Consider the following 26,185-nt stretch of genomic DNA (forward strand, 5'->3'; position numbering starts at 1 on the left):
TGCAAAAGAATCAAAGAGAAGGCAACAAGAAATAAAACAAAAATGAAGAAAAAGTTGCCTTTTCCTATGGTAATAACTGAACAGATGTGTAATACTGTAAACTAGGACAGAATTCCTTATGTTTGGTTATTATGTTCAGGCAAACAAATCTTCTAGTTAGTAAATTCCTGAAATTTTTGTAAATTTGCAGAATTTGCCAATCAAACAATGCGCCTCTTCATCATCTGTTTCTCTTCACAATGTAAATAGCTCGCAAGCCCCCAAGGGTAACAAACCCCTAAGATGTTTGATTACAGATTACACATACTAGTAACTGAAAGAAAACAGAAAAGTCTGAGTATCCACAGATCCTTTCCATAGTTACTGAGGCTGTTCAGTGCTTGCCAGCAAAACTCTATTCACCACATTTCTGAGCCATAAAAAAAGGGGCTGTGGCACAGGGCCAAAGTATAATTTGCTAGTGCAAGACAAAAGTGCAAATTCTCCTCCCTTATCCCTCAGAGCAGTTTGGCCACATAGAAGCTGAATACTGGGAACAGGCCTTACCTTGCACTGACTCCCAAACCATTTCTGCAGATTATTTGGGAGAGTGCTGGTTAGTTGAAGGAAAAATTGTATGAGAGATAGTTCTAAAACTTGCACAAAAGAGACAAATCATATTCCTGGGTCTGGGTACAATTTCTGGCAATTTTCTGGCACTGTTCAATTTACTATTACATATTCAGCCTTCAAATACTATGAATGAAAAGTAATCTGCCCAGTGACTGCTATCAATCCACACATCAGGAGACCATTTACTTTGCTACAAGCTGTATCACTTTCCCATGCAGGCTCAAGAAAGATTTAATAGTAGCTGCTAAAGGCAGATTCTAGGTGGTTTCAGTATTTCTTTAAGTTCTGGGATCCTACAGCACATTTAGACCTAACTTATTGGCTATTAATATACTAATATTTACATTTAAAACTATGTTGCAAGATGCTTAATGAGACAAGAGAGCCTTGGACACTCAGTCATTGCTCCATGGGCTCTTTCATTGTATCAGAGCATTGTATTCAGAGCACTTAGTATCTTCCAGGATGACACTGAGCCCAGATTAATTGATTTAGAAGCATCAAGTCCTATTGGCATTCAGCACGAGTTAGACACTGCTCAGTATATTTCTGTACCACTCGTCTTTCTCAGCAGTTTACATCATGAGGGTTTGATCCTGTCAGCAAAGAGCAGGGCAAGGAGCAACGCAGAACCTGAGCCTGCACTAGCAGGAAGGCTTCTTTACTGCTACCATCTCACCCCTTCCTACTAACCGGTATATTTCTGAAAGGCTATTGACTGGACTGGACTGTAACTAAATAGTTCTGTGCCAGCAGGGAGCATGTGAAGTTGTTCTTAACCCTGAGGGAGCTCAGGTAAATCTTAGAAAGCATCAAACCCTTCTTTGTTGCATTTTCATTTCTAGTACTATGGCAAGTATTTTTAGGTTGAGGTCACAACAAAATCTCCTCGTATTCCTTAGCTTTTCTGCCTACACCTCACTTACTTACACAGGCACACGCGCAGTCCCTCTTTTCCTCCTCAATGCTCGCAGTGCTAAGAAGGACCTGGTGTTTACTCTCCCGCAGTCCCTGCATCTCTTTCTACAGCCTCATCTATGTGAGGAGGGTACAGTCAATACCATGATGAGATTTGCACCTACACCAGCCTTTCTCATAAACATTTGCAAGGACTGTGTGATCCCCTAACAGGGACATTTTAGAAACTTACTTACATAGCTAGGCTAAGAGTGACTTTGTATAACTGGCCTACACGCAAGCACTCAGAAAATGAAATCCAGTGCCAAGCACTGCAATTGGGAAAAAGGCTGAAAATTGACCCAGCCATGGTTTCTCTTCCTGGTTGCTCTTCTCTGAGCCCCACTGTGGGGTCTGCCAGATTCGTACATGCAGGTCTGGAACAAAGGCACGTGGATTTTTTATGTCTCCCATTTCTTGATGAGTTCTTATGAACATCAACCTAGTAGATGTTCATGTTAACCATCCAATTTAACTTTCTGCCACTTTCATTAAAAATGGAGGTAATTCAATTTCATCAGTATGCTAGTCTAATAAAAAAATATTCCCTTTCTACAAATTTATAATGAGATCTAATTTCTGGATAAGCCTTATTCTGCAATCATTTTTTACTCTCCCATGTCTTAAAGGGAAAAATATAATCAATTGCATCTACTGCTTGCAATGTTTTCCCTTCAGATTTATCTGAGATCTGACTCAGCCCCTTATGTTTCTTCTTAATTACTGGCAAACAGTAGTTCTGTAGCTGAGAAACTTTGTGATTCCTTGCAGGCTATCATACATCTAAATACTTCATTCAAGCTCTATATCTTTCTTCAAATTTGCTTTGCACTAAAAAGAAAAATGAAACTTGTCTCTGAAGAAAGTTATTAGATAAAATAAGACATTCCTTCTTGCTTCAGAAAGGCCCACCACACTTTATAGCAAGTGAGCTTTAAGAATATTTTCAAATTCAGAGACAGAAGAAGAGGGAAAGATTTGCATATAAAGCATGATTTCAAGTTCTGCCTTACAACTTCATGTATTTTAGTTTGGGGTATTGGCTAACTCATAAGAAACAAGGACCTCTACATCAAACTTATGTCTGTATAACTGTGTGTTTTACTGGTGGGAACAAATTCTTTCAAAAAAATATCAGTGTATAAGCTGCCGAGCTAGTTAAAAATAACATTTCTGAAAACCTTTAAAGTATTTTAAATTTGAAAAAATGCAACAAAATTCAAGACAGCATTTAACTTGGGAACACAGTTTTAATTTGTAAGCATATAGACACAGATAAATACACACATGTTTGTATGTGTATCTATGTATTTATGGTAATATATTTATGCAATATGTATATTGCCATAATAATCCTATAGGTTCACACTTGAATAAATACCAAAAGCTCCATGTCTTCAATAATAAAATATGAAGCACTGTTCTACATGATTAATACAATTAAAGATGTATGAAATCTTATTTCTTAATTTACTTGTTGATACTGGAAAGAACTGGGTCTCTCAGTCATCATCCTTCTTCTTGTCTATTGTTTCATACCTTGAATTCCTTCCTCCTGTTCCACTTACACTTTCTTTTCTTTATGTGTTTTCCTATATCCTTCCTCTTTCTCTTTCCACAAAGCCCATGCAAAGCTCAAAGGCCTTTGAATTTGGATGTTTTTATGAAGGGTGAGGGGTAACTGAAACCAAGATTTTTTTTTTGCCCAAATGTCTAAGACACAGTGATGTTTTTATAACCCAAACTAGTTTATTGAAAACATATATTCTACTTGTAATCCTTTTTATAGAATCATAAAACAACTTTCAATGAAGGAGAAGCCCAATATTCCTAGAACAATCTTTATGGCCTACTTGAGATACCATCTAGTTTGCTGATCTGTCCTGAACCTTATTTGCTGGAGGCTCTACACTCAAAAGCTAGCACAAATTTAATGCCAGGAACCATTGTGATGAAAATATTTTGAGTTTAAATAAAGACTAAGCCAGATTTCTCAGACTTCTTGCATCTTTTTTTCTAAGTTTACTTATTAAAATTATACTTCTACAGTCAAATTCTCACAAGTGAAAAAACACACAGCTGTTAGTAATGTTGATGATAAACATGACATGATGACATCACTTAGGAATCTTACCCAAATCCACTGACATTAGAAAGGTAAATGTGAGCTGTAGTTTATTAAAAAAACCCAAAACAAATCCTAAATCCACCAAGTGAAAACCAAATCAAACCAACAAAAAAAAACAACAAAAAAAACAAACACAAAACATAACAAATAAAAATCAAAACCAAGCAAACAAAAACCCAACCTATTGCAAGATTCGGCCTTGAAGATGAGTCACTTTATTTTCACATACTTCTCTCATTTCTGTTGACTCTTACCTGGACAAGGCAGAATGTTGCATTCCTGGTACTCAAGAGATGGACCAAGGCAAGGAAGTCCCCCATACTTGGGCTCAGGATTGCTGCAGACCCGTTTGCGATTCCGTATACCTCTACTGCAGTCACGACTGCACTGAGACCATGGAGACCAGGGTGACCAGGCACCATTGATGGTATGAGCAGAGTATCTTCCAGAACGCAAGAAATCCCCTGACAATCCTAATAAAATAAGGATTGAAAAAAACATTAGAGAATTAAAACAGTATCTCACCCCAAAACAACCTTTTCCTCTTCAAATTTAGCCCTAGACTTCTAATAGTTACATGACCAGGAGGGTCTTGTCCTTTAGTTTCACAATCCAAAACCCTAGTTTCATCTCAAGAATCTCTTCCATAATAGGAATTTCATAATCATTTGCACAGAACTACAGTGAAGACTTGGATACAACTCTTTAGTTAAAACTATACAGATGAATTGGATTCGGTAATGACTGGACTAGAGTCAATGTACTCCACCTGAGGAGGATAAAAAATAACTTTCTCTTACACATCAGTTTTCTTCAGAAAATCTCCAGATACATTACATAGGTATTATTGAATCTGTTTTAGAGTAAGAAGCTGGCACAGAAGACAGGACTGAGCTGCCTGTGACCACTCATGGAGCCAGCTCCCTTGGTCCAGCTGCAGAGCTCTGCTCACTTTATCTACCCAACCTGCCTCCACTAGTGCTTGCTGTGCCCAGAGGGTCACGGCTGTCCTAGAAAGCAATGCACTCTACTTATCGTAATCATAGTCAGACTTCAGACAGTGTACAGCAATAGTTCCACAAACCCCAGTGGCCCTCTTGTGAAGAGCCGTGTCTTGACACTTTAAAAAACAGTTAATTTTCCACTGAATTGGGGCATTCTAAGACACATATAAGCTATGGAAGCATACTCTATCATGTATGCCTTTTGGAGACATACATGATAGAGTACTTCCTAATTTAAAAAAAACACCTTGCAAGTGGAAAGCATCTTTTCTACATGAGTTTACTACTGAGAAAAGGCATTAGTTTAAACACTGATGGACTGAAATCCACTATTTACTAGTGAAAGGAGAACACACAGAATCTTGTTCACATCATATAACCAATACATCTGGATGTAGCCCCGGCTGAAGTTCTAATAATCTGCAGTTAATTTGAGTATTTTGGTAACTTCCAGGCTTGGTCCTGCATGAAAGAAGACTCCCTCAACTATACTCAGCACAACACCAAACTCACTCTTGAGCTGTAGCATTAGCTCCAAGCATCACCACTAAGCATATCCAGTAACACTACTGGGATTTCCTACTATTGCCAAATCAGTTCACCTTCCCCAGTGCTATTATAGCATCACTGGAAACTCTGTGATCACTGGACCACTAATGCTGCTTTTATTACAAATACTCATTCAAGTAGTTGTGATGAGAGAAGGTCCTGTGAATTGTATTTTAAACAGCCTGCCTATGCTAGAACTTCAGTATTGCTAATATAAATACAGATGAATGGTGTATCATCAACAGTGGAAAAATACAGAGGATTGTTTGCAGATTAAACTGTAGCACAAACTTTTATTCTTAAGAAATTGTTTTATGCCCTACCTCACAAGCACAGGCACTGTGGGAATATTACATGGAGCTGAAGAAAGAGAAGATGTACTGAATCGCATACTGAAAACAGCCAAAAGTAATACCATGAAGACAGTGCCCAATGAGAAACCTGGGCTGAACAGGACCAGCACTCTGGATAATGAAAATGGAGGAGCCCCTCATTTGCGGTGTCGAGTACTGAAACAGTTGCACCCTATTTCTACCTGTGCTTGTGGCATTAGCAGTACTGCTTAAGTTCTGCCCCGAGAAGTACATTCACAATCATCCCAAAGTAGATGAGACTTTGCGTATTTTTATTCAATGCTTGATAACAACTGACAGTATTGTAATGATGATGCAGTGACACAGAAGCACTTGTAATAAGAAACGGTTGAAATTAAAAAGAAAACAGCAGAACAGCAATATAAAAATGACTAAAAATGGGTAAAATCTTTCAGTGATTATAGAGGGTAACTATTTCACTCCTGCTGAGCCAGTTTCTATTACAGAGATATTAAAAGCAGCATTTCAAGAAACATGACATACATTCAAATCCAGAAGGAGAGCAAGTACAGAGAAATAGTGTTGAAATTATGAGTACAGCTTCACTTTCCAGCTCTGTAAGAGCCATTTTTTATCACTTTGATCATGGAAATGCCCAGCTTATTCACACAGTGAGCTGTGAGACCAAAATAGCAGTAATTTTTATACCAGAATTTCAAATAAAGTTGTTGTTGTTTCTTTTTTGATTCTTTGTTGTTTTTCGTTGTTGCTGTGGTTTGAGTTTGTGGGGCTTTTTCGGTTTTTAAATTAACAGTAATGTAAACAATGGAAAAAGTGACAATCAAAGCAGATTGCCAGTAATTTTCGTAATAAAACACTGCAGCATGCATCACTGCACACCAACACTAGGATGTTCGAAAGACATTTTTGCAAGACAGGTGTAGCTTTTTTAGTTCTAAGAAAAATTATTTGCCACTATGACATTAGATGTCTTGTGATTTAAATTGGGGGAGTGGGGAGGGGAATCTTCTAAGGGAAAGATCTGAGGTACTTTAGCTGTGAAACAGAAGAATATTCGAAAGAATCTTTTCAGTGTGGAGTTTGGTCTGCAGCAAGTGTTCCCCTGTGTTTTCTTACTTCCACAGCATTAAAAGTTTTATTACAAGGAGCAGTCTTTTCACTGTTTTACATTAATTCATACAGTGTTCATAGACAGTCTTTTAGAATTTTCTTTTCAGACAGAACCTTCACGCTGAAAAATTAACATTATGACACTAATAGCATTAAAAATAACAAGATCAGTTTACACTCTGGAAATATAAAACTATATATTGTTTGAACAACCTTACAGCCTTCTACAATGAGGTGACTGTGTTCATGGATGAGGGGAGAACAGTGGATGTTAGTTTTCTCAACTTTAGTAAGGTTTTTGACACTGTCTCCCACAACTTCCTGATGGACAAGTCAACAAAGTATGGCCCAGATAAGTGGACAGTGCAATGGATTGAAAACTGGCTTACCAACTGGGCCCAGAGAGTTATGATTGCTCATACAAAGTCCAGTTACAGGAAAGCCACTGGTGATGTATACCAGGGGTCAGTACTGGGTCCAATCCTGTTTAACACCTTCATTAATGATGTACACAAGTGTGATGATGATACAAAACTGGGAGGAGTGGCTGGTACACCAGATGGTTGTGTCACACTTCAGTTTGGCAGAGAGAAACCTCATGTTGTTCAACAAGGGGAAACGTAAAGTTTTGTATCTGGGGAGGAACAACCCCACGCAACAGTAGTTTGAGGCCAACCATTAGAAAGTAGCTTTGCAGAAAAGGACCTTGGGGTCTTGGTGGACAGCAAGCTGACTGTGAGCCAGCAGTATGTCCTTGTGGCAAAGAAGGTAACAGCTTCCTGGGTTGCATGGGGAAGAGCCTTGCTAGTACGTGAAAGGAGGTGATCCTTCCCCTCTGCTCAGCGCTGGTGAGATCCCATCTGGAGTGCTGGGCCCAGCTCTTGGCTCCCCAGTACAAGAAAGATATGGATTTACTGAAGAAAATCTAGGGCAGGATCAAAGCATGATTAAGGGCCTGGAGCATCTTTCATATGAGAAAAGGCTGAGTAAGCTGTGACTGTTCAACCTGGAGGAGACCGAGCTCAAGGGGATCTCATCAATGTGTATAAATACCTGACGGGGAGAATAAAGCAGAGGGATCCAGGCTCTTCCCAGTAGTACCCACCAAAAGAACAAGAGGCAATAGGCACAAATTAAAACACACAAAATGTCATGTGAACGCAAAACCACCATATTTTCGCAGTGAGCATGGTCAAATACTGGAACAGTTTGTCCTTAAGAGGTTGTGCAGTCACCATCTGCAGAGACATTAAAAACACAAACTTACAAGCTCCTGGGCAACCAGTACTAGGTGACCCTGATCAAGCAGAGGGATTGTATTAGATGATTTCAAGAGGCCCCTTCCAAACTAAACAATTCAGTGATATTTAAGTACAATGGGAAAAGAAAAGGAAAAAAAAAAAAAAAAGAAAAGATAGTGAACTCACAACCCCAGCTTTACTTTTCCCTGGACTATTATGAAAAGTAAACATGATCCATTTACTCTATTAAGGAGGAGATTTGACTGATTATTCAAGACATGACTATTATTCTTGCATATTCATACTTTCCACACCTAAAATCTCCTTTGCTGATTATGTCGAAAATTTACCTGCAACTTCTTATAAAGGGAGAACACTATGAACAGACAAATTATAAATCTGTTTTATAGAAGTATTATAAGACATGGGGAGAGAAACTAGGCTGGTGGTCCTCTCTTTCAGATACATTGAGAAAAGAATAAGATTATTTATTTCAGAAGATGGCAAGGCACAGAACAGCTGCCTCTCTGTAAAGAGCACCTCTGACAGTGACACAAAACTCACTCTCCGTAAGTATCCCATCAATGCAGCCTCTCAAAAACTGTAAATATCTCCTTCAGGGACAATGCAAGAAGTGTGACCTGAACAAAATGATTGGATATAAACATAGCAGCAGATGCACCATAAACCAGACAGACACTAGAGAAGAAATCTAAGTGAAAAGAAGACATAGTTGAAAATTGAAGTAATGAGACAGCAGACTGTAACCCCTTCAGTTTCAGGACCTTGTGCTTCTGAGGCTTTTTCACTTTGTTACAACTCAGATCATGCAGTGTCTTTTAAATAAAAGTTGTTCAATATCCTATATAGCTAACGTTTAATAAAGGAACATCTCTAACAAGTTTTTAGTATTAGAATATTGATACTTTCACACAGTATTTTAAAAAGCCACTATGAAGTACGAATCTTCAGAGTGAATTTGGCTAGCATAATACCAGCATGAGAACAATCCGATAAATCATGTGTACATATACATGCATACACACAAATATGTACTTATATATGTGCATATATTATCAATACATACACACACACATATATATATATATAAAAAGAGCAGTCATGTCCATGGAAAAACTCTGTTGCAAATGGAAAGTACAACCATCCCTTTCTTTGGCCAACAGATGTGTAGTAACTTCTTAAGCTTTGCAAAATGGAGGGAGAGTAAGAATCATTGAGTTCTTCAGCTAAGAAGTCCTGTTTCTTAATTGAGGTGGTGCTGGGGAGAGGGGAATGTGGGATAATGCAAAACTAACCAGACAATACACTGTAGAACTTCTTCAAGAAAATCTTCTTCAGAAAGTGTCTATACAGACCACAAGTCCTATCCATATCACAGTTTACAACAAAACAGACAGGGGAATGTATAAATATAAAAGCATTGTAATATTTCAGATCAAGTAACATGAAACTACGAAAACTACTCTTCTCATTAAACTGTGGTTTTCTTGTTTGCCACCTCTGTTTGAGATTTGGGTCTCTTTCTGATTGCTCCGCCTCCAAGAACAGAAACCAGATGGTGCCACCCAACAGAAAACAACATTAACCCTTCAATATTTCTCAGATTATTGCCCCCAAGACAAAAATATCTGTCTAAAACAAAACGCAAGGACCAATGCCTTTGGCTTAGTAACAGAAAAAATCTAGTTGCTAAAACAACACCTAAATTCTCCTTATTTAAAGCCTGTCTACAGAAATAGTTGTGAAATTTGGAAAAAGAATGATCAGTCATAGAATCATCAGTGAACTAATGAATAGTTTTCCCAAGACAGACAGAACAGCTGTGAATCAAATCCAGATCTGGTCTTTATGACAGATTCATCATTCAAATGTTTTAAACTAAATCATTCTCAGAAAGGCTCTGGCTGACTTAAAGCCCTGTGAATGACTAGAATGTATGAATTCTGCTTGCAGTTTACTAGTAGGCTTATTTTCAGTTGTTTAGAAGTTGTACTCAAGTAATAAATGGCTAAACATTGAGGCTAGAAAAGGGAAGTTAACTATTCAATCACAATACAATTTTAAACAGGCAGCTGTGCTTCCCTAAAGCAAAAATTGCCACAAGTAACAAGTCATACTGCAAAAACTTCGGCAAAATCATTCACAGGGATTTAGTGGGCAAAATAACCACCAAGTTCTAAGACCATGGAAGACAGAAGATATGACCTGACACCTGAACAGAAGACTATTATCTCATTTTAGTGCTTATGCTTTGTTCAATATGGGCAAAATTACAGACCAATTAGTGCTGATTTGTTACTGACTGACTTAATCCATTATACTTAGCAAGCATGTATAATTGTCTAATTAAGTTAAATAATTCTGATCTAAATCAAGATGATTTGATAATTTCTAAGCACTTTTTATAAACTTTTTGGTTGATTTGGAATAGTCTTATAACTCCACAAGAAATTAATCCTGTTTGGAGACAGGTTAAGAGGAAAGTCACCTGCCCTGACTAGTACAGGAGAAAAAAAATATACCTTTGCAAAAGCCTGTAATGAGACTTTCATTGGCCTGATTCTTCTCGAAGACTGCAACATTCCCAGCTGTGTTCAATTATTTTGCCTTAAAAGGGAGGCTCTAATAAAATACACATATATATAATAATTCTCTAGTCTAGCCTGTAGCTAAGGAACACAGCTCTAAATAGGAGAGAAGTAGCAGTGACATCTGATAAATTATATTCCTTGAACTGATTTATACCTGTTCAAACCTAACAAAGAAAATTTAATTATCCAAGCAGTCTTGGTTCATGACTTTTGGAAAAGATGATCTGGAGCCAAAATTCAAGTATCCCGAATCATTTCTAAATGAGAAAATGAAAAACTGTTTAAAGAGCAGCAGGTAAAAAAGGATAACCAAAGACTGTTTCTGTGTCATCACTTGCTGAAGATAAACTGCAAGTATTTGAACATATAATTGAAGCATAAAATATATATACCTTCAGGCCTAAATACTTATAAAAACCTTATCAAAAGTTACTTAGTAAAATTTAAATGGTAAAATGCAATGCCAAATATTAACAAAATGCAAAGATAACATATTAAAAAAACAAACCAAACCAAACCCACAAAAAAACAGTATGCAGGTGGAGGATGTTATCAAAGAATGTTAGGGATTGGAAGGGACCTCAAAAGATTATCTAGTCCAAGCCCCCTGTCGGAGCAGGAACACCTAGATGAGGTTACACAGGAAGGCGTCCATGCGGGTTTTGAATGTCTCCAGAGTAGGAGACTCCACAACCTCCCTGGGCAGCCTGTTCCAGTGTTCTGTTATCCTCACTGAGAAGAACTTTCTTCTCAAATTTAAATGGAACCTCCTGTGTTTCAGTTTATACCCATTGCCCCTTGTCCTGTCATTGGTTGTCACTGAGCAGAGCCTGGCTCCATCCTCATGACACTCACCCTTTACATATTTATAAACATGAATGAGGTCACCCCTCAGTCTCCTCTTCTCCAAGCTAAAGAGACCCAGCTCCCTCAGCCTTTCTTTATAAGGGAGATGCTCCACTCCCTTAATCATCTTTGTTGCCCTGTGCTGGACTCTCTCCAGCAGTTGCCTGCCCTTCTTGAACTGAGGGGCCCAGAACTGGACACAATATTCCAGATGTTGGAAATAAAGTTCCACAAGAACTTTATTTCTTATACATAGCTTTTCTGTGTTTAAATATTTAATCCCAAAGTTCCACTGAAGACTTGTTGCTTGTGAATCAACTTGAATTTGTCATCAAATCTAGTTCTACCACAGTTAATTTTGTTCTTATCTTAGAATACCACAGTGTAGCTTCAGTAAGACAGTATAAGCGATAACAACTCAATATGTACTCTTCCTGACTACAGGACATTACTGATTATCAGCACCTTTTTTATTTTGTACCCAATTCTGGATGCACTATAGATTTCATGTGGGTAATACTAGGATTAATCAATTTCTTCACAAGACATCGTGGCCCCTAAAACAGTATTTCAGACAAAATTACACCTTGGCTTCAAAAATAACTATTGTTTTAAGTTTGACATAGAGAAAGCTGTGATAACTGGGAGTCAAAGTTCAGGTTTCCAGGTGCCTTTTTCTCCTTTAAGGAATTTGTGACTTTTCTTCAGATTTTGTTCTCCTGCCTCCTCCAAAAAAAGGGGAAATAAAACAGATAAAAGTATCTTTCAGACTGTTTGACTGAAATTAGAAGGGTTGTCTTTGTTTACTTGTTTTCTGAAAGTATTTTGGGAGCTAACCTTGTCTAACCTCGGCCATGTCAAATTCAAGTGTCTCATCTAAGCTCATCATTGCTGTTTCCTTTGTATACACCATGGAAAAACAGTGGTACCCCTAGAGCAGGGGTGTAAAACTCTTTGTCACATGGGGCTGCATCAGCCTCGCGGTTGCCTTCAAAGGGCCAAGTGGAATTTTAGGACTGAATAAATGTAGGAGTAGTTACATTTATGCAGTCCTAAAATTCCATTCGGCCCTTTGTAGGCAACTGTGAAGCTGATGTGGCCCCCAGTGAAAATTAGTTTGACACCCCTGCTCTAGAGGGTGACTTGTGCCCATTATATCAGACGCTTATCTTCAGATGGATCCCTCATTTCTCAGGGATGCTACTCATCTTTGCATACTACAGTGGAATCTAGAGATAGGTGAGATAAATTCAAACTGGAAAAATCAGGTAAGCTCATACCTTGTGACATTTTCATCCCTGGATTATACACTTACGTTTTCAATACAATTCGGAGTGCTTATGTATCAGATAATCCTACAGAAAGTTAGTATGTTTAACATAGATATTTAATATGTTTCATAAGCACACATTAAAGTGCATGGTAATATAATTCCTAGACTTTTAAGGCTAGACTGTACAGACACTTGCACTAAAATGTGCAACAATGCACACAATCTCAGTTTATTTGAAATAGCTGTCCCTTCCACCTTGAGCACTATCTGAAAACCCAGAGGCAGAGAACAAAATGTAGTTTTCTTTCCTCTTAATCAACTTTAAATAAGAAAAGCATGAATACAGTGTGCAAATGCTACTGCTTGGTTGATTGAGACAGAAAACTTACCACGCTCAGGAGGAGTCTAGTGGGTTTCTGGCAAGAAGTTCTACCTCTAAGCTGAGACTGGAAAGAAAGTTTGCTTTTCTAGCGTCTGACAGTGAAACACGATTCTGTTTAACGCGGCATGACTGTAGTTGCACAGTGGGAGATGATAGGCAATGGGAAAATTTCTAACAAATGGTCCCCTTCTGCAAAGAACAGAGAACTGATCTTTGCAGAACACATCTTTGGTAATGTGGTATGCCAAGCATGCTGTACCAGTATTGATCTTTCTATAAAAGCCAGCAAATCGCTACATTTCAACATGGAGATAATGAAAAGAGTATCCGGGCTGTGGTCAGGTGGAAGTAAGTGATGATATTTCCTTTCTGTCTACCCAGAAATTGTGAAAATGTCCCTCAAAATTAATGGTTCCCATTCTCATGAGATCCTTCTATTCCAAAAGCTACAGCTACACTACTTGACTCTTACTCACATATTTTCTTCTCATGAAGTCAAGGAGCAGCAGGGGGGTGGTGTGTTGACCTAAGTCCATATTTGGGAGCGGGCAAGTGCTCCTGAATCCTGCAGTTTAGAGGCTGCCAGTAGGTTTCATCACATCCGCAAAACCAAGCAGTGCGTCCCCTCCCCAAATGTTCTACTCCATGCTGTTCTGACATCCATGATCAGAAAATGCCTAAGCAAACAGGCTCAAAATAAAATGTGGCTAAAGGAGACATAACAGTAACTCTTTTTACCAGAAGCATATTGGATAATGCAGCCACTTCGAACACTGATTTGGTCTGATCTTTCACTACAGAATAACTAAAGACTTGTTGGCCAAAGAGTCAAAGACTGAGCATAATTAATGGCAAAGTTATGAGGGCACTCATGAGGAAGAATGGACAGATGTATAACAGTTTCTGCCTTGTCAACTACTTGATATAAAGTACTTAAATATTCAAAAGTTCTGGGATTAGTCAGCAAAAATCCATCTCTCAGATGAACATTTAAATTACTATGCAACAGAATCACTCCCATACATTGGTCCAATGATTAATTCTCTCCAAACAAAGCAAAGCAGCAGCAGCTTCAGCAAGATGCAGCAAATCAGCTACAATACCAGGAAATTCAGGAATCTGATATTCAAAAGTGAAAGAAAAATCTTCCTGCTAATCAGACAAAGGATGAACTTGAACCCACACCCTTGTCTCTTGCACTCTGAATGCTTTATTTAACAAAATGTAGGCACTGTCACTTTTGACTATATTCTGTAAGAAAGTATCAGCTTATGCAACCAACTCCAGCAGAGCCCTTATGATTATGACTTCAGAGCTGAGAAAGGTATCCTCATGCTTAATTTTCTTGCAGCAATGTGACCTAAGACAAACTGGCTCCTGAACTCATTTGTCCTACTAACCTGCTCTCCAAGTAGTGTGTTGGCTTTTGTATACTCCACTCTTACGTGCTGATATCTCAGCTGTCAGAGAACACATCTAGATTCTTCTGTAGACCACCTTATAGTTGTTGTGATGACTCTCCTAATTCTGTACTATCTGGTGGGAAAAATATTCTCTTTCTCTAATCTCATGAATTTTTTTGAAAGGTGTCATAAATATGAAAGTGGTGGAAGACAGCAAAAAGCAGCACTGCCACCCAGAAATCTTATTTAGGACAAGGTAGGTAATACATCAGTCCCAGCAGAGAAAAAGCTTTGCTTAATGCTAGCTTGAAACTTAATTTAGAATAAAACAGGAAAATAGCAGAAACACTTGTTACAAGAATTGCTCCACAAAAAAAGGGTCTTGCTATCCAGACCTGAAAAATAAATATTAGAGACTGCAGATTATCTGAAATAGGAATGACAGAGTAAGAGACTAAGTCTCATCTGGAGTATCATTATTATTATTATTATTTCATGTAGTTCACTACTGCGTATTTCTTTAAAAAATTAATAATGTCCTGCCACCTACAAAGAGCCACAGCTGTCATGTGAATCGATGAAGGTTTTAGACAGGATGAAAGGCATGGCATCTCACAGAAGTCACCCCTGCAGTGCCCCCACTACCAAAACTTTGCCACATAAACCCAGTACAGGCAGGAAATGCTTAACACTGATTTTCACAACAGTTGGTCTGTCTGAAAAAAAATACTGAGACTTAGAAGCCTTTCTCTCTTGTGGTCTTAGATAAGCTAAATGCCTTCAGGTGAACACTTTGTCAGCAACCTGGGTGTTGTGAAGATATAAAAGTGTAAGTGGAAAGCAGGACTATAAATATTAAAATATAACAATAAAAAATCAGTAGTTCCTTAGACTGTATAACTAAAATATAGTACCTAAAATGACACCTTGATGGATAATTAAAACTGGATAATTAATGAAATATATTAATAAAATTAGAGTGACTGTCAGAAGTTCTAGTTTTTACTTTTTGTATACATGCACAAAACCTTTATTCAAAACTCTGTATTACTGATAGGGAAAGAACAAAATTCTGATATAAAATAATTCCAATTTAAAGTCATCTGAAGTGAAAAACACTTTGAAGGATTTCAGTTTTCCATCTCAGAAATAAACAGAACTTTAAATTTCTAGCAATAGCATAACATAAACTTTTATAACAGAAATTATCCAGTTCATAAACTCCTTATTTGGTTAAACACCTGCATGAATCTTACAGTTGCTACTTTAGATTTACTGAGCAAGAAGTTCTTCTCAGCATCAATACTACATATTCTAGCTAAATATTTATCAGATACATTAATGTTGCACAAACTCTCCCTCAGTAAAAACCCAAGGGAGTATAACAAGGTGACAATCCTTCAAAAACCAGGCTGCCATGCAGATTAAAGAATGTTAAATGACCTGGTAAACCTCATAACCAGTTGTAAAAGACACTTGATTAGTCTGAATGACTTCCAGAAGAAACACAGCCTAGATCCCCAGTTGTGGTCATTTTATCCTCCTTTTCACTATCACTTCTGTTATACAAAACACCAGAAAGCAAAAACTTCTGCTCTGTGCTGAAAACGGAACTGCAGACACCTCGCTAGCAGGAGGCATCGTGCAGCCACTCTGGCTTCGCTCACCATCTGTCGAGCATCCACTGGTGCCATCGCTGGAACAGTAACGCATTTCAATCCTTTGCCTTCCCACCTCTAGCAAATTTGGGTCAGGCAAGCGTGCTTTGCAGGTGTATCGGAAGCGTTGTTCATAGTGTCCACCGTTGTCTGAAATATTGACTGGGGTCCAAGGTGTCCAAGGAGTTGTCTTTTTTAACTCTGGACAGGCATTGGTGTTACAAGGCTGATATTCCTGAAAGAAAATGGTCATAATGAATATAATCATTAAATATGACTTGAAAAAAATCCCCCCAAACCCTCAAAACAGACAAAAAGCCAAGCAATAAAAAAGTGTGATAGTTTTTCCAGGATTTCCAGTATCAGTGAACATCAATAAACTTCTAATTCCAATCTCAAACTGAAAGTGTTTCTTTTTCTGCTCATAGGCAAGCACAGTATCTCACTGCTAAAAGCAATAATATACCAGTTCAAATTAGATCTATTATATCCATAAAATCAGTAAGACAAGCACTGTAAGTACCATGATAAAGCACATCCTTATAAATTAATAGCTCCAAATAAGGTGTAGCTAAATATGTTAAAACTTTTAATTATGAGGAATTCTGATAAGATGCAAGTACAAGACAAAAACCAGCAAATAATTCCTTGGTAAAATCTAGTGGCATATGAATAAGCAAACCACTGTCCATTTTGTAAATTGTTTATGTTTATTGTGTGTTATTACAAGGGGACAATGGACAAAAAAAATTTTCTATTACAGAATCTGGCTCCCTGAGGTATATGTTACCCATAGCTCCAGCATTGCTAAACCTATCATCAGAAGCAAATTCCCTTTGGACTGATATGCACCAAAAGGAACTACACCTCAGAAACAAATGCAGAATTGCTAATATTCTCAAGCCCTGCAATATGTCTTCTGACAAGTGTCATCAAGATCTGTAGGTCCTGCCCATTCATTTCCCAGAGCACAATACGCTTTATCTGATGCAAGTGCTTTGTAAACTATATGGGTGAAATGAAACAATCATTAAATATAAGAATGAATTCACACTGAAAAATTATTTAAGACAAAAATAAATAGGCATCAGTTGGATGAGTTTTAAATTATCTCTCTACTTCTGACTTCTTAGAGAGAGATTCAGCAGAGGGTACCTTCTCAAAAGGAGCCTACTAAGTAAATTTGTAATTCTACTAAATACTAACAATTATGGACACAGTAGAAATAATGGTTTTATCACATAGCACAACCTCCTTCTTCCATAACCTCTACCCCAGTTGATACTACCATGTTCCAACAAGCAACAGATTATGTGCCTCTCTTTTTCCAGTGGTGATAATACCCTTTTATCTCATACTTAGTCCACTAACTCATAGATGATCTAACTTATTAACATATCCAATGAGGCTGAAAGAATTGCCTATAGTCTTGTTTAAAGGCTGTGTTGCTATTTCAGATCTAAAATAAGCTTCTTTGTCTGAAAGCTTTTCTAATTTTTCCATTGATTAGAGCTGGAAAAAAAAAATATAGCCCAGAAACCCCTGCCCTGCTAACACAGCAAGAAACCAGAGAACCCAGCTCTGTGTTCAGGACTCTCATGTTCTGAGGCCAGGTGGACAAAGTTCCTGGTTTGACGGTTTTGTGGTCCTTCAGGCAAGAATGAGCTCTTAGCCTAAAGACTTCAGTCCTTTGCCACCTTAAAACCTGGTGATCACTGCAGTGGTGACCACATGACTCATACTCAGGGACCAGCTATGAAAGAGGATCCCTTTAGAGCACAAAGGACAGGCTCGGTGTTTCTGGGATCCAAGTTTCAGTCTGGATTGGTTTCTGGATCAGAAAACAGCAAAGAACAATCAAACTATCTCGTCCTGTGTACAGCAGGGGAAGTAATTTATTCATGACTCTTCTAGGCAACTGTATAAATCATGTGTGTTTTAGACTGAGGACAGAATATGTATGACTGTTCTCGCAGCAAATGAACTGTAAAAAGGAAATAATAAAATTAGCAGATCCCAGGAACAGCCAGAACCACTCCAGTTGCTATCCCAACTGGTTCTTCACCTTCAATGTGCAGACCCCTCCAGTGGCTGGATCACAGTGCATCTTTTAGCAAGAGCGCTCTCTCTTTCCATCTTCTTGTTTTTAAAGGTGTCTAGCGCTGATGAGTCTATCATGTCCCTGCATCAGCTGTTCCACTATTTAGTAATCCTTGAAGCTAACAAATTGCAAGTTAATTCAAGGTTGCGATTTCCCCTTAATTTAATTTTCCAGTCACTGAATTTTGTTATGCCTCTATCAACGACACTGAAACTGTTCCTTGTCCTGTACCTACAAACATATTTTTCATGCCCAAGTATCCATACATAATGATAAACTAAGTTGAACTTCTTAAAGCTACACAGGATTTAAAACCTAATCTCCAGGTACTGTGCATTCCTATGTCTTCCTTTTGTCATATTTCCTTATTTCTCTTAAGACTGGACACCAAAATTTGACTTGGCACTCTAGAAGCAGTCTTATCAATACAGCATGCAGAGGCAATCAAGACCCTGTTCCACTTGACGATCTGACTTTAATACATACATTATTGCATTAGTGTTTTTTTCCTTCCACAACATTGCACAAAGAGCTTAAGTAGACCCAACTATCTTTGATAACCTGTCCTTCTCTAAACCACAGCTTTACAACTACATAGTTTCCTATCCCACAGAAGTGGATGATGTTTGGCAATACTGAAATACATTTTATTGCTTCTGCAATTATCTAGCATATTATTTACTACCTCAACACTGTCTGTCATGGTCAGGCTTTACTGAAGATGTCTTATATCACTGTCTAGACTGTTGATAAAAATGCTAAGTGCTATTGACCCATGAACTGATTCCAGACAGACTCTGCTAGATGCATCCCAGTCATTTATATCTGTCCATTAACACCACAGTTTTCAATCTGTCAGTGAGTCATTTTTTATCCATTTAACATTTGCCATATATTTTACTTTTCTAAATCAAAGTATTTTCTGTTGCAAAGGCAAATGCCTTGGAAAAATTGAATGACAGTCTGTGAGAAGTACTGTATCACTTTCGAACATCTTGAAACACAAGCTCTTTTCTAGCAGCATATGAGCAGGAATAATTAAATCAGTACAGCAGCTAGTACAGTATTCATTTTAATACAGTCACAATGGTCTAAAAGTCTCAGTTCCTCATTTGCTATTGATTTTTGTGTTTACATTTTTCAATAAAAAATAAAAACTGCTAGAATGTGAGGTCTTTCTTTACTGGATATAACGTAGACAGGTGAGGGTCAGGAAAAGCAGAATGTGTGAAACGTGCAGAGAACACTTTGTCAAACAAAAATAGGCAACAGAGGAGAAAGCTAGTTTAGTGGCAAACTATTGAATGTTGCTCTGAGATGAACATGTCAGCTCACTTGTTTATATAAAGACAGATTACCACTAATGTGTGCTTCAGGATGTGTAGTCCCTTCATACACCCTAACAGACGGCATACTCATATGTTGTTACATGAGCCAGAAAAGAGAGATGTTCCTTAAGAGTATCTATGGAGACCATTTGTTAGTTTTTCCTTTCTTCTTGTTTGGTGCATGGTTTATAAGAAAGTTTGTGTCTGTCATACTTATCTATTTAACCACTGGATAATTCCCATGAAAGCACCAGAATGGCAAGGGAAACAAAAGTACATGTCTCAGAAAATATTTACAGCAGAAAGTAATCTGTCTTTGAGAATATTCAGAGGAATATCCTGACAATGGATGACTCCGTGAAGTTCTGGCACTAATGATGACCTGCGAGAGCCTGCTGGCTTCTATCACAAGCAGGGAGTGTTGTGCTGCTCTACCAACTACTGCATCTACCACAGGGGAATTGAAATCTCACGGTGCCTGATGAAAGCATTGATGTGATGTGATGTTACAAAACTCCAGTATGAGCAGAACAGTGATTGTGCTCTGAATGGTCTTGGATTTGGAAGTAAGCAAAGGAGGGGAGAGAAAAGGTGCAATGCAGATCACACATGGGTATGACTGCCGCTAGCATGAAGACAGTCTGATTGGAAGGATCTGCCAGGAACTGGGAATACATAAACTGCTTTCTCTGCTTGAATTATCCTCCTCACCTTGGTCCAATGCTTGAACAATTTACTCAAGTGAGATTTCAGAAATGTGGCCCTCTCCAAAGCAATTCGACCAGCTAGAGTCATGGATACAATAATAAACCAAGCAAATAGTGGAATAAAAGTCTCAGATGAAACACTGAGGTCTCCTCTCAGCAAAACAGTGGTAAGAAAGAACTAGAAAAACAGTGCAGCATTCTGCTTCAATAGGGCTGTTGAGAGGAATCAAGACAGTGGCTGCCCAACTCTAACTCATGTGCTCCACGTGGACTGAAGGAAGAGATGGGGCTGAGCTCTTCTGGGAGGGGTGTCCGGGACCCATAGAGGAAAACTTCAGGGGCTCATATGGTGGGTTTAAGTATATCGGTTCTTAGGGCACACTTGTGGACTCAGAACAATAACTATTTGCAGGTATTTTCAGACTCCAAAAATATCATTGCAATAGTTCAAACTTAAACACATTTTCAAAGTTCTCTTTGCAACTTGTCCTAAAACTTGGGGCATAATTCAGCATATTGTGGCTTTTAATTTAGAATGCATTTAGTCAACTGAGATTGTTAAATTTATGCCTGGCAATGATGCAGTAAATCTTTTAAAGACTAAATTTCCAGGGACAGCTCAACAGTTAGCTTGAAACTTTACCCAAAATACACAAATAAAAAGATACATCAGAAAGTACATGTCTATGAAAATGATAAATTAACATAAAAAATTAACACAAAGCATACTGGTGGTAATATGAGAAAAGGCACCATAATTTAGAAACACAATTTGGAACAACATAACACAAGCATAGATTATGCTATTAACCATAACACATGGTCTATGAAAACTCTCACAAAATGGACGATCTGTGCAACGTGCTCTGAAGGATCACATATTCAGCTACACTCAAGAACACTGCAAATAGATATCCCTTCAGGATTTCTTTTTAGATAACGAATTTTATTTTCATGATTTTTACCACATTCATGCAATTATGTGTTTTTCTGCTTTTGTGTGCACCACTAATTCTAAGTGTCACAGGCATTTTGTCTGTCACGTAATTCTTACAGACTTGTCACTAAATAGGAGTCCAAGAAACTTAATTGCCAGACCTAAAAAATGATAAGTAGTAATGCAGGCACTCAAAAATAATTTTAATGGCTTAAAAGAACTCTAGAGAGGGGGCTGGAGTCCCTCTAGTAAAAGAAGCTGTTGAAGTTGTTTATGGACTATCATTACTAGGAGTGTGTCCCAGACTTCTACCAAAAATTACTGTTTTGCAGATAAGTTACTGTTCAGGAGAAAGGTGTCCAGGGCTTATTTGCTGCAGTTCATAGTCAGGAGTCTTACTGCAAATCCCCCCTTATCTATGGCTTTGTCTGCCATATTGCATTCTGGCACGGCACAAACCTGCCTCCTGTTCTAGCAGCTCTACTGTGAAGTAGGAACCTCCAGAAGGATGAGAGATGGGAAGCTGGGGACATCAGCACCTGAATACTCTGAAATTTAGTAAGTCCAGAGGTGTTTGCCAAAGGACGAAGGATTCGTTATTTTTGCCCTGAGTGTTGTCATTTAGACTGCTGCAAAGCCAGCAGAAAGGGAAGTATAAGAGTTGTTGATAATAGAACACAAAGGACCATAAATAATCATGGACAAAAGGGTGAAGGTATTGTCCATCTATAAAATTACTGTATGGATTTACCAAAACTGACTTGAAAGTTATTTCAGTTAAGCATGCACTATATTTCCATATAGTGAATGGATAGAACTGTGATAGAACAGACATAACTTCCAAATCTGAGCGACAATATGACAAGTAGATGGTGGAATATAAATACCATTAGAGGTAAATGATTTGTTACTTGGACATGAATCAATATTAATCTTTTCAGCATTTAAATCAGTATTTAAAATTAATGTGTAAACATCAGCCCCGAAATCTCAATTTATGCATTTAATTATAAAGAGAGGAAATTCCACTTTAAAATTAAGAATGTACTGGTTGCAATTCACAAAAGATGGGGGAAAGAAATGTAGCTTTCTGGGAGCTAAGATTTTGCTTATCTGATCACCCAGTACTTCAGAAGTGGGGAAAAAAGGGGGTTGTTCAAAATTTCATTTTGGGGGGTATGATCAGCTGATTGGAAACAAGTGAGTTGCTGCAGTTTAGTGAGTTACCATTCAGCTGTGCCTGTGGCTTTATTCACTATAAATGCAAAGGCAAGTGCAAAAGTAGGTGGATTAAGTCAGATGTATAAGGGGAGATTTACTTTGTTGTAATAACTCAATTGTTTGCAATTAGTTTCCCATACATTTACTGAGAAGCTTATGTTTTTCACATAGGCCCTATAATTCCTGACAAAAATATTTTAAATTGCTGAAATAGTGATTATTAATTTAAATTGTGGGGTTTTTTTTAATTGCTGGAAATCATGGCTATTTATTAACTGAGAGTAAGAATGTTGAAAGATAATACAATAGTCAAAAAGTCAAGAAAAGGCTGTCAACTTCTCAGTTTTAGAGACCGCTGCAGTGTAGGTTTTCCTTCACATGGGCTTCTAGAAAGATAATGAGAGCTATATTCTTGTTGTAGAAGGAGATCCTCAACAGCAAATTTTTAAACACAAAAAGTGGAAGCAAATCTGGGACTTCAGTTTTCACAGGCTAGAACTACTTGGCTACTTTCTGACCTGGAAAGAATTTGATACTTAGATTCCTGATTCTTAGAATCACCCTTTGCTAGCCATAATAATTGTCAATGTGCCTTTCCCTGAACTTACAATGGGAGAAATCTGCAAACAAGTTTCAGTTGGGTTTGTCTGCCACCATATATCACTGTCTCCACAGGCTGCTAAAACAATGTGTAATTGTGAAACAAGAACAAGAGAAGAATGTAAAAGCTGAACAGCCTGGAACCATGGGGTTGAGGATAAGGAACCAGGGTGGTAGTCCTACAGAGAGAAATGGCTCATTTATTTCACAAGGCAGTTTCAAATTAAACACAGTGGTAAAGTTTTTCTGGAAATTTACATTCTGAGGACACATTTACTTCCATAATATTTTGGCCTGGAAAATCAACTGTGTGAAAAGTCTTCCAACAAGTAATGCAGAAAAATAAAACAGTTATTACTATTTTATATCCAGCCATAGAGCACACTTTCAGATTCTGATTCATTTATCCATAGTAATTTATTGTATCATCAGTAGAGTCTTACTATATTAAAATTAATCCTTTTATCAGCCTATAGACCATCATTAATCTTATTTTCTACAATTACTCAATCTTTTTCATTCAGCTGAACTTTCACATCTTAAGCTCAAAATCCAAGGGCAAAAATGCAACTACTAATCAGCAGCACATCAAAACAGACCTTAGAGTATGAAATTATTAATTGCTTGTGAAGTCATTTAGACAACAAGCACTCAATTGCAGCTTGTCTGGTTTTTTTCCCCCACGCTTTTAATTATAAAGAGCTATAAACTGTGTTTTATACAAAAATGGCAGCAAAATTTAAGAAAGATAATAATGTAAAGAGCTGAAGTCTGAGTTTGCTCTGGAAATCTGATTATTCTAATATTCTTACTGTATTTTTCTTTGTAAGGAATGATTTGAATGATATACAAATCACTGAGGGAAAAAAGTCCTATAATGTCACCACTCCTGAGATAATACTCTAAATGTTAGAGCAGCGGGTAAACGACAAAGGCGCGATAAAAATGGTACAAATTCAATAGATGAGGAGCCATGAACTTTAACTCAGAGCTACCAGTCCAAACCCAGGAGCTGCAGTGAAAAGTGGAACTGCTTGTTGAAATGCATTAAACCGTGCAAGTATTTAAATCCACTGAAAACAGATTTAGCCTTGCAAATGAGGCACATTCAAAGATTTTTATCATCTTCACCTTCTGATGAGGTAGCAGAAAGGGTATGCTTTGTGTTTCCGGAAATGAAGCCACTTAGTAGGGGACCTGAGTATGGATTTGGAAGCCTAATGGAGGTGGCAAAATATGTTTGCCAGAGATCTCTCCAGCACCAGATGGATTGCTCTCATTTCCAAAAATTCTAAATATTAAGAAGCTCCAATTATCTACTAGTGGGGAAGTCAAGATTGGTAAGTTAATGTGTATACAAATATCCACATCTGCTTAGCTCAAAAGCCACGCTTATCTTCTGTAAATAAGTGAAAAGGGAAAACCAAACACAATCCACATCCCTAAATATCTTTCAAGCAAAATTTTGCTATATGTGGAGAAAGGGGACAACATCTGTGGAAAATGGCTATAAGAGGTAAGTTTAAAAAAAAAAAAAAAAAGGGCACTATGAACCTCTTTGACCTCTTTGTGCATTGACCCAGGCACACTGAAGAAAGCAGTAGTATAACTGAACTGAAAATGCATTTAAGTGCAATTTAATACTTTATCATACCACAGACATCTGCCTTTCCCCAGGGCAGAAGTTACAGTAGAGCTGACAGACATAAATATGTGCCCACACCTCAGTCACTGCTGCAACAGTTGAATGTACAAACACAAAATCATCTTAAGTTATAGCTTGCAATCCCTTGGATGAGGAAGCACAGCAACTGAGATGCTGACACATTTGCTGCTGCCAGCTCCACTATGGGAAAATATGACCTCTAGCAAACGGGGACATCTGAGCTGGTTAAATCACCATAGCAAGCGTCAGTGTGACTCATCTGTCAGAGGCCCTAGCTGTGCAGGCTAAAACACCCACAAAAGAATAAAAAGACAATAAAATAGTAGTATAAAATTTTACAGGTTGCCTGGTTGGAAAGCAGAAACACAGAAACAGATATATGAAAAATTCGCCTCTAGTTGTTCTAATAAATGTAAATTCAGGTTCCCTACACACTTTCACAGGTTTGTGCTTAGTATGTTCAGTAAACTGAAACTGCACAGGCAAATATAAATAAACAATTGTCTTTAACTTTCTCATGATACCAATTTCTCAAAGCTTGTACCCTTAATATAGTATTCAATTGCCCAAATGAAGTGCTCTGTTGCCATTTTAAATGCTGTGTGTTATCTCACCTGCCTTCCAAACTGCTCTAAAAGCATTTGGGTCTCTCACACAGACTCTAACATATCTGCCACTTTTACCCAGATGTTCCAAATCCCCTATGGCTTCTTAAAAAGCAACACGTGTTTCTATTTAGGCAAATCTGCATCCTGCCCTTGAAACCACCGATGGAGTATGGCATTTTTCAGAATCATGTCAGAACCAAATCTCCTGTTGATTTAAATAACTATTTCACATTTTCCATTTAATTTATGGCAATCTAAAAAACTCCCTATAAATCAATTTATCTCACACAACACTCTTCATTTTTAGCTTTTGTAATATTGTTGGGTTTATATAAAGTTTATTTACAAAGGGTTTAATTTGTCTATATTGTATTTTTGGAACTCTGCGGTTGCAAATAAAACACTTTTTTTTTGATCTCCAGCCAACTCCTGGTAAGACAGATGTTTCTGGGGAAAAAAAAATTACTAATTGGATGCTGGGTTCATATTATGTACTATTTCCAGTCTGAGGAAGAAAAAGGCAAGTACAGCTGTGTACTCCCATTGCATCTGCTCAAATATGAGGTGTTCTGTCACTGGTATGACCCTAGCACAGGGGTGTCAAACTCATTTTCACCGGGGCCCACATCAGCCTCGCTGTTGCCTTCAAAGGCTGAATGTAATTTTAGGACTGTATAAATGTAACCGCTCCTACATTTATACAGTCCCAAAATTACATTTGGCCTTTGAAGGCAATGGTGAAGTTGATGTGGCCCCCAGTGAAAATGAGTTTGACACCCCTGCCCTAGCATAAATCAGACCAGGTTTTAATTGACAACAGCCTGTGTGTTTCAGTTAAGAACTAAAGGGGCCTGTGCTCCACTGCTCTGGGGAAATTCCTCAGGAGAACATTAAAGCCCTTTTATTT

The 26,185-nt window shown here is 37.9% G+C and overlaps 1 protein-coding gene across 9 annotated transcripts in view; it reads right to left on the reverse strand.

The window, feature by feature from the left end:
- The window catches only part of SEMA5A (semaphorin 5A), a 328,825-nt gene that overhangs the window by 23,737 nt on the left and 278,903 nt on the right, over positions 1-26,185 (reverse strand). For all 9 annotated transcript variants that reach the window (XM_082045292.1, XM_082045298.1, XM_082045290.1 and 6 more), the window contains 2 exons: positions 16,120-16,345; positions 3,952-4,170 (listed from right to left, as the gene is read on the reverse strand). In XM_082045292.1, coding sequence (XP_081901418.1) covers positions 3,952-4,170; positions 16,120-16,345 — 445 coding nt within the window. The remainder of the gene's footprint in view (positions 1-3,951; positions 4,171-16,119; positions 16,346-26,185) is intronic.

The sequence above is a fragment of the Streptopelia decaocto genome (assembly GCF_964273445.1).
Source record: "Streptopelia decaocto genome assembly, chromosome: 2".
Lineage (NCBI taxonomy): Eukaryota > Metazoa > Chordata > Aves > Columbiformes > Columbidae > Streptopelia > Streptopelia decaocto.